This window comes from Mustela putorius, unplaced genomic scaffold (genome assembly GCF_011764305.1).
Source record: "Mustela putorius furo isolate JIRA1106 unplaced genomic scaffold, ASM1176430v1.1 tig00000281_pilon_pilon_pilon, whole genome shotgun sequence".
NCBI classification, from domain to species: Eukaryota; Metazoa; Chordata; class Mammalia; order Carnivora; family Mustelidae; genus Mustela; species Mustela putorius.
In genome coordinates, this window is record NW_025421343.1 from 147540 (window position 1) to 157388 (window position 9849).

A 9849-nucleotide genomic window follows, 5' to 3' on the forward strand; every position below is an offset into this window, starting at 1 on the left:
TATTCTTGCAAAAGGCTATGAAGAATAGTTTCCCAGAGAGCTTCAACTCTATTACAATCCTACTTTGCTTAAAAAAGCGTTCCTTCTTCCAGGTGTAAGTTTAGCTGTAAATTTCAATAAAAGCGGTAAGTATATAACACTTTCTACTGACAATAGCCAAGCAAATGCCTATTTTAGAGCTTATCAATCATTTCAGATATAATTCTGACAATCCCCTTTACTAACAGTTTTAGGGAATATTAAAATTACGAAGTCCCAAAACATGGAATAAAAGGACCTATGTTTTTTAACTGCTCTTGGTAAAACGCTTATTAACTGTGGACCAACACTGTTCATAGGTGTTTTAAATGGGTGCACAGGCACGTGATAACGCATGCTCCAGTCACTTTCGGGCCTCTCCCACCACAGGATTAGGTCGGAGCCCATTCACCAAGTTACTGATCAGCAATGGTTTCTGTTGAGACAAGGGGCGGCACTCAGTAAGATCATGTAGAATACCACTGTCGTAGCCCTAGCTATACATAGTTCCGTTTCTACTGGGCCTGCCCGAAAGAAAGCAACTAAAAATAAATATTTTTGAAAAGGTAAATCCTAGAAGAAAGGAAGATAAGTTCGAGTGATCTCACCTGATGTTCCACAGGTTGCCTCACTCACCTGACGGACTCTTTTGAAGGCAAGCCCCTCTACACCTCAGTTCCCTCGGCCCTCTCTCCCTTTCCAAGACAGATAGCTACATTTCTGTTCCCTCCTCAGCGCAAAACCGCCCCCAATGGCCCCCCAGATCCACTCTAGAGCCCGCCCTCCTCCCAGGTACCCTCCTAGGTCCACCACTCCCATCCCGCTCGCCGAGGCCGGCCTCCGCACCCAGCACCGGCACTTCACACCCTCACACTCCGGCTCCCGCCAGCCTCCGGCCTCGGCGGCGCCCGCACCGCACCGCAGCACCGCCCCGCAACACGCCCCCCGCCCGCAGCCCCCTTACCGCACATGATGCAGAAGGCACGGTCGGCGGCCGAGCAGCGAACGGCTGGCGAGGTCGGGAGCGCACACACGAGCGTCTGGGGCGATCGGCGAGCTTGGGGGCCCGGGGCAAGCCAACCCGACTCCCTCGCGGATGCGACGGCCGAAGCAACGACACCCTTCTCGGCCTCCCGGGCTCGCCAGCAACTGCCGACGGGACCCGCCCCTCGGCGCGCACCGCGCCGCCGCCGCCGCCTCCCGCGGATCCCATTGGGCCGTGTGCACGCCGCTCACGCGCAGCTCCCGCCTCACCGTGCCGCCCCGCCCCGCCCTCGAGCCCACGCAGGCGCTGGCCTGCTGGCGGCGGCGACGTGGCACCAGCCAGCGGCCGCATCCGCTTGGGGTTCCTGGAGCCGCCCGGCCCCCCGGGCGAGCAGCTGGAGGAACCACGCCGTGGGGGCGGAAGAAACTCGGTGGCTGGCAGGGAAAGACGGAACATTAAGGAAAGAGGAGGATGGACTTGTCAGCAAAGCAAATAGCATTGGAGCATGCACCGAATGCAACCCAAGGCCCCAGGCTCCGGCACCCCACGAAGCGGCGGAAAAAGGAGGAAGAAAGCGGGAGGCCTGAAAAGGGGGGATAAACAAGTCCGAATGGAAAGGGACATAAGACTAAAGAAAAATTACAAAGAAAATTGAATGAGGTAGAGAGGAAAGTTAACCAAATTCTTGATGCAAAGCTCCATTCAGGTTCATCCAGTCTTTCTGGTGACAGGGAGTTCAGATCCGGACTTAAGCTCTGTGTAATATGCTTGGCCTCTAAACGCCCTCCGCACCCCACCCCAACCCTATGCCTTCCTAACCCCCAGTTTTTGGCAGAGGGGATGAGGGTGGGGAGAGGAGGATGTAAAGCTCGACGATACAACACTGTGCTACTGGTCTTATGAAACTTCTGGCTCAGACTTCTGATGGCCCACCTGAGAAGACTAGGAATTGCCCAGATTTGACAGCCTTACGTTTGACTCACTGACGATTAATTCTGTAAATTAATGCACCACTCCTGCCAAGAGAGACTTAATCAGAGAGAGATGATGTTTTCTGAGAATTTATTATCCAAGCATTTGCTCTAGGAAGATTTAAATGGTATCTTTAGTCAAATGTAGATGGTTATCATAACTATTAATGGCTCCAGATTAGGATCAAATAAAAACTTGATTGGCATACAGAATATGGCATGGACTTCTGACCCTAGGTATCTGGTCTTACCTCACACGACTGCTCTCTTCCTACCCCACCTTCCAGCCCTTGACACTCCAAAGCTACAGTTTCCCTACTGCGCCAACATTCTCAAATATTTTGTACACATTAGTGATTCTTTCTGGAATCCCCACCCCATCTCTATTTAAATGCTACCTCTTGAGGAAAACCGATTTTTCTCCCCAGACAGCCTTAAGGACATGGATTAACCTCTCAGTCTTTGAACTGCCCCCTTTAAATCAATATACTTCTGACATTGTGTTTGTGTGTGTGTGTATTTCCCTCCGAGGTTGTTTCTTTCTTTCTTTCTTTTTTTTAAAGATTTCGTTTATTCATTTGACAGAGATATCACAAGTAGGCAGAGACACAGGCAGAGAGAGAGGGGGGAAGCAGGCTCCCTGCTGAGCAGAGAGCCTGATGCGGGCTCGATCCCAGGATACCGGGATCGAGGCTTTAACCCACTGAGCCATCCAGGCACCCCCTCCGAGGTTGTTTCTTTGAGGCCAGATCAAGCCTTTGTATTCCCAGCACCTACTAAAACCCTAGCACAAAATAACAGATCGAAATGTTTTTGAGGCTTGCTCAGCGAAGCATGCGACTCTTGATCTCAAGGTCATGGGTTTGGGCCCCACATTGGGGATAGAGAGTACTTAAAAAAAAAGAAAAAAAAAATCTTTTAAAAAAATGGTTTTGAGGGACGCCTGGGTGGCTCAGTTGGTTAAGCAGCGGCCTTCGGCTCAGGTCATGATCCCAGCGTCCTGGGATCGAGTCCCACATCGGGCTCCTTGCTCCGCAGGGAGCCTGCTTCTCCCTCTGACTCTGCCTTCCACTCTGTCTGCCTGTGCTTGCTCTCACTCTCTCTCTCTTACAAATAAATAAATAAAATCTTTAAAAAAAAAAATGGTTTTGAAGGAGTGAAAAAACCCATTCTGAAGGAGTGAAAAGTCATAGGAATTGACTTCCTATGACTGGTTATATGATCAAATAAATGAAGGAAGGGCTTTTCAGATATTCTTAGAGGGGAAAAAATGGCTTTTAATTACTTGTTTCAAAGAGAGGCTGGAAAAATGTTACATTTAATTAATCAAAGTGTTCATCACCTAAGAGTCCTTTAATATTTCAGGCCCCTAAGCCCCTAAATGACCCTAGAGCTAAAGTTAAAAACACAGCTAAAAATTTAAAAATAGCTGTTTGTTAATAGACAACACATTTCTTAATGGAAGAAGCAAAAGACTGTGGATGTACATCTTAGCCTCAGAACCCACATCTAAGAGTTTTTAGTAAGATCGCAGTGATATTGCCAAGGTGTCAAGGTAACAGAGAAGAGAAAAGCAAGGGATTCAATGGTATTTTAGTTTGAGCATGAGAATGTTGGTACCACTGCTGGCACTTTCTTTGTGGCATCATCAGGTTTGCTAGCAATGCACAAATGTGTTGTTCAAACACTGGAATCATACTTTGACTCCTTGGTGCATGGGTTCTTCATATTTTTAGATATGCCAACTGGAAGCCCAATGGCCTTCTGCCCAGCAGGATGTATGGCAAGGAGGAGGTTGTGAAAAACTTTGAAAGTCAATATTTTCCCAACCCAATGGAACAAAGAGCCCTTCATAACTATGCTCCAGTCAAGACACTAATATGAAAGAACTCTGTTTATCTGACCCCCATCTCTACAGAGCTTTGCCTTAGCTGGACCTTTGGGAATAAGGGCTGGAAAAGAAAATAAATGATCTGTGAAGGAAAGGGGACATCTGGATCTAATTAAAACATCTGAAGAAATGGAAAGGATTTTCTCTCCTCATCAAAAGTTCTGAACTAACTGGACTTCAAAAAAAAAAAAAAAGAATGATGGTAAGGAGGGTGTCAGTCATCATCTCTTTATGTAAGTTCATTTCTCTGTTCATAGATTTGTCCTGTTAAACCTGATGGCTCTCAGTCTCCTCCATGCTATACAGCCTGATGCACAGAAGGCCGGCCATTAGGGCTTCCAGCTACCATTTCTAAAGAAAGGAAGAACCAGGGCGCCTGGGTGGCTCAGTGGGTTAAGCCGCTGCCTTCGGCTCAGGTCATGATCTCAGGGTCCTGGGATCGAGTCCCGCATCGGGCTCTCTGCTCGGCAGGGAGCCTGCTTCCTTCTCTCTCTCTCTCTCTCTCTGCCTGCCTCTCTGCCTGCTCGTGATCTCTCTCTGTCAAATAAATAAATAAAATCTTAAAAAAAAAAAAAAAAAAAAAAAGAAAGGAAGAACCATACTTAAAATAGCTTTATAAGATTTTTAAATTAGGGTGCAGTGGGGTGGCACCTAGGTGCTTCAGTTGGTTGAGCCGCAGATTCTTGGTTTGGCTCAGGCTGTCGTCTCACAAGTCATGAGATCAAGGCCCATATGGGACTCCCCACTTATTGGGTAGTCTGCTTAAAGATTCTCTCCCTCTGCCCCTCACCCCACTTGCGTGTGCACTGTGCACACTTTCTGTCTTTCTCAAGTAAATGGATAGAATCTTTAAAAAAAATTTTTTTTAAACGTCATGTTTGTGATTTTTGTTACCCCTTACCTGAATTCCAATAGCAAATAGCAATAAAATTATTACAATAAAAAATGCCTAGATATAAACTTTCAGTTATAAGTCCTGGGAATGTAATGAACAGGATGGTAATAGTTAATAATACTGCACTGTATATTAGAAAGTTGCTAAGAGAGTAGATCTTAAAAAGTTTTTACCAAAAGAAAAAAAGTTGTGACTATGTTTGGTAATGAGTGTAAACAAGACTTATTGTGGTGATGGTTATACAATATATAGATATACCAAATCATCCTGTTATACACCTGAAACTAATATAGTTACATGTCCATTATATTTCAATTAAAAAAGAAAGGCATAACAAGAATATGGGAAGCAGGGAGACAAATGTTCCAATTTTTAGGGAGTTTTGTGGAGAAATGTGCCCCAATGGACAGAGAAGATTGTGGTTAAGTATCAAAGGAAGAAGAAACAGATGGAGCTATCAAGGCTTATGAGATGGAAGAAATGAACACAAGAATAAAAGGCACCAGTCAGGGCCTCATAAAGTCCCCTTCATTGAACTCCTTTGGTTCTACCACCATCCCAGTTCATCCTATAGACCTTAACGCCAAAGTGACCCTCCAAAACACAAATCTGATTCTGTTCTCCCTGCTTCCAATTCAGTGGATTAAGTCCAGACTCCTCTGTAAAGACATAGTTACTCAGGATTTCATTCCTGCCAGTCTTATCAGCATCATTTTCTGCCACTCTACTCAAGCAAGCATCTTGTGGTCTAGCTATACTGAACTAGTTCCCTAAGAATGGACTATAATGCTTTTCCATCTTTGCCTATGCTCTTTTTGAAAGGAAGCATTAAAAAGGTAACCAGGTGTTAGTTAGGACATGACTATAGAGAACTAGTCACAAAATGGGTTTGTAAGGGGACCACAAAATTCCCTTGTCCAAAATTACCTCCACTCCTTACCTATCACATTGCCTAAACTTGTCTCTGTATTTCTGTATTTAAAGCAGAGCACCTCCCTTTCCCCCAGGAGGTCTACAGTAAATCATTATCATCTATTAATACTTTACAGTGACATTTAATATAATTTTCATTTGGATATTGGGTATGAAAAGGTCACTGAGGAAATGAAAGTTTTGATGTGGATGAAGCTGTTTCTGAAATCAAAAAGAAGCCAGGTCTGGACAGATCACCTTGGTTGATGACACTGGTCAAAAAAGGGACAACTTAAGGGCATGTGAAATTGAGTATGATAATCCAAAGAGAGGGGACCAAGATATGGAAGAAGGAATCAGAAATAAGTTGGTGATGAAAGCAAACTCTACCCTCCATAATGCATAATTTTATATATCAACTTGGCTGAGCCACAGTGCCCAGATATTTGGTCAAACAGTGTTCTGGATGTTTATGTGAGTTACTTTTGGATGACATTAATATTTCTTTATTTTTTTAAAGATTTTATTTATTTGACAGAGAGAGATAGAGCACAAGTAGGCAGAAAGGCAGGTAGAGAAAGGGGCTGAGCAGAGAGCCCACTGTGGGGCTCAATCCCAGGACACTGAGACCATGACCTGAGCTGAAGGCAGAGGCTTAACCCACTGAACCACCCAGGCACTCCTAGGAGATTAATATTTAAATCAGTGGATTGCTCTTTATAATGTAGGTGGGCCTCACCCAATTAGTTGAAGACCTGAATAGAACAAAAGACTGACCTCCCTGGAGCATGAAGGAATTAGGCAGCAGACAGTCTTTGGACTTCAACTACAACATTGGTTCTCCCCTTGTGTCCAGTCTGACAGTCCACCCTGAAGACTTTGGACTTCCCAGCCTCCATAATTACATGAGCCAATTCCCTGAAATAAATGTAAAAATAATAGGTAGAGAGGTAAGTAGATAGATACAATTTGTTTTATTTCTCTGGAGAACCCTAATACATCTACTTAATGTTGATCCTACTGATTTTTTCAATGCTGAATATATGAATTTGTTTTAAATTTCTTAAGGATAGAGCTTTTAATGACAAAGAATAAAAATTCACTCAAAGTAGCTAAAGAGGGGATTTATTGGCTAATGTCATTGGAAAGGACAGGGATATAGCTTCAGGCACACCTGTATCCAGGACACAAACAGTGTTGTCAGAACTCCCTTTGATTCTCTCTCCTTGACCTTATGCACAGGTCAATGACCCTCAAACAACTCTGGAATCATATCTTTATAGTTTGCAGTCCAAGGGGAGAGAGGCTATTCCCCCATTCTTTTTTGTTTTTTTTTTTTAAATATATATATATATAGATATATATATATATTTTATTCCCCCATTCTTACTTTTCATATTCAAAGCAAGGATTCTGATGTGTCCAGTGCAGATTCCTATGCCCCACTCACTCCTATTGCAGAAGGCAGGACACTGTGATTAGACAATTCCACCAGTACCACACAGAGTCACCAGAGGCACAGAGTCAGCGAGAGAGCCAACATTTCCCCAGCCCCACGTAGACTCCTTTTCCTCAAAGGAAAGGGGAAGGTGTTGCTAATGAAAATGCAGGGACACCTGTAACACACAAACAAAAGATGCCCACTACATCAGATGAACACAGCCTTGACTGCCCCACCAGGAAACCTCATGCTTAGGAACAAAGATGCAGACTCCAACTAGAATTAGTATATTCCCCTATATTCCTCTCTGGGGTGCATCCAAATTTTCCCAGTAGGCAGAACCTGGAGCAGTTTTCTAGCTCTGCTAGAAGGAAACTCACCTTACTGCCAAGAAATTGTCCACAAATAGGAAACCATGAGATTAACTGGTCCTATCTAATATTTCTGTTCTGTAGGATGTGATCAGAGTTGGAATGGAAGCAGCCCATTCATAGAGCTGCCTAGAGCTGAAAGATCACTGGAAATGTAAGGTAACAGGAAAAAAAAAATACTATTCCCTAGTTTCTTTCAGGGGATACAAAGGCATAGCCTACAAGCACTCTGTCAAGATTGCAACTCTGCTGTGGGAAAATCGAAGTATAAAGCTGGGTTTTCCCAAAGGGATGTAAATTCCAACTGGACTGAAGAGCAGCTAGCTTCCTGACAAAAGGGTTGGGGGGCAGGGGAGACACACATGCACATACCACTGCTTTGGCCCAGTAGAGTCAGGAGCAAATAAAAGATGGAAAAGACTTTGGCCCACAAGAAAGCAGCACCTCTGAGAGCAAGGAACGCTCTCTCCCCCACCAGGTAAAAATACTCAGTGGTATGTGGGTCCAGTCCCCTTAAGACAAAATAGTAGTATTGTAGCAATGTGCATAAGGTCTGCAGCCAGAATGCCAGGGTTCATATTCCTGGCTTTTCCACTGAAGTTGTATGGCAATGGAAAATGTACTTCTCCCTGTGCCTCATGGGGACAATAATAGTTACCGATCTCACAGGATTAAATGACTTCATAAATGTAAGGTGCTTAGAATAGTGTTTGTCACATAGTGAATGCCAATGAAAGTTTGCTATTTTTAAATATTTTGCTCCTTGTCATTCTGGATAATGCTTCATCCTAATTCTCATTAGCAAAAAATCCTCCAAGTGCTTGGCTGACTCTTAGTCAATAATCTCAGTTTCAAATACCTATTGAAATGTCCCATGTTTACAAAGTGTTTTCCATAATACTTGCAAGATTTTATACATTTGGGGGGGCTAATTTTTGTTTTCACCAAACACAACTAATATGAATGATTACTTCCCCTTTTTGTGAAACATATACGAGAAATTAAGTATAATTTAAAAATTCAAAAGTAAAACCACTTATCTGATTAACCATACCTTCTAAATTAATCTTTGATTGAAAAAATGGCTCAATTAATTTAAAAATATATTATTTTCATTTTAAGATTGGTATTTCGCACTGTTGGCCACAAATAAGAAAAAGCAGTAAAATAAATGTACCAACTCCTCCATGACTTACCAAGGCTATTAGAAAGCAATCAGCTTCAAGTGACAATACCTGCCAACAGTAGATGTTCGTAACAAAAAAAACCTCTTATCTCACATGATACTCTGAAAACGGGTGGTTCCCAGACTATCTCAAAAGTCAATAATGTCCTCAAGGATCCAGGCCTTGTTTCCTCTTTGCCATTCTCAGTGGACTGGCTTTTCATCATGGTTTTAAATTGACTGTCATAGCCTTAGACATTAAGTTTCCATTCTACAGCATACCTGACAGGAAAGAAAGGAATTGAGGGGAAAAGAGCCTTCTTTACATAGATTAACTCTCTCTCTTAATCAGGGAAGAAAATCTTTTAAATTAAAACACTCCAGTAGAGCCTCTCTTACAGCTGGTTGGCCAGAGCTGGGTTACATGTCCCCACCTAAACTAACTGGCAAAGAGAAAAGGAGTTAAAATGACTGGCTTACTTTAGTTAGAATTTATCCCCTGAAGCATACCTTCCCTGGTCACATCACAAATGATAATTAACAGGTTGCCAGGGTGGCTCAGTCAGTTAAGCATCTGTCTTCAGGTCAGTTCATAACGCAGGGGTTCTGGGATCAAGCCCTGCCTTAGGCTCCTTGCTTGGCAGGGAGTCTGCTTCTCCCTCTCCCTCTGCTCCTCTCCCTGCTTGTGTTTTCTCTCTCTCAAATAAATAAAATCATAAAAAACAAAAACAAATGGTAATTGAAAGGGCCTCTCTCAGTAAGAAGCAGGGGTATATATATATGCTGGGTAGACAGCCACTTGTTTCTGTAGCACCGTTCGGCTCACTTTTTGCTTCTGTCCCATTTCCAGGTAAGGACTTTTACTTTACACTTGGGCCATAGTTTGCTTCTTGCAGTCCCCACATACATACACATACATAGCTTCTAGATTCTGTTTACACTGCTCTGTATGCCTAGAAAGGTCTTCCCCACCTTTCCTCTCTGCTTCTTAGGGCTGCTCCCTTTTGCAGAAAATCTTGCTCATACCTTGGCTTCTCGGTTCCATGATTTCCCCTCCTCCAATAATCTAATTCACTCCCCACTTCAGCAACTTATTTCATGGCCATCCATGAAGGCTTGTCATTAACTGCATCTCCTCCACACTCTCAATTTCCTGTAGCTATTTTAAAAATTAATTTATTTATTTAACAGAGACCACAA

The 9849-nt window shown here is 43.4% G+C and overlaps 1 protein-coding gene across 2 annotated transcripts in view; it reads right to left on the reverse strand.

The window, feature by feature from the left end:
* GFPT1 (glutamine--fructose-6-phosphate transaminase 1) overlaps positions 1-9257 on the reverse strand; it is a 66992-nt gene extending 57735 nt beyond the window's left edge. The window contains exons 1-2 of one of the 2 annotated variants that reach the window (XM_045078953.1): positions 7063-9257; positions 6450-6590 (exon numbers count right to left, since the gene is read on the reverse strand). In XM_045078953.1, coding sequence (XP_044934888.1) covers positions 6450-6462 — 13 coding nt within the window. In that variant the 5' untranslated portion in view covers positions 6463-6590; positions 7063-9257. Of the gene's footprint in view, positions 1-982; positions 1187-6449; positions 6591-7062 lie in introns of those variants that run through there. The other variant, XM_045078954.1, reaches the window with a different exon arrangement.
* Positions 9258-9849: the final 592 nt, after the last annotated feature.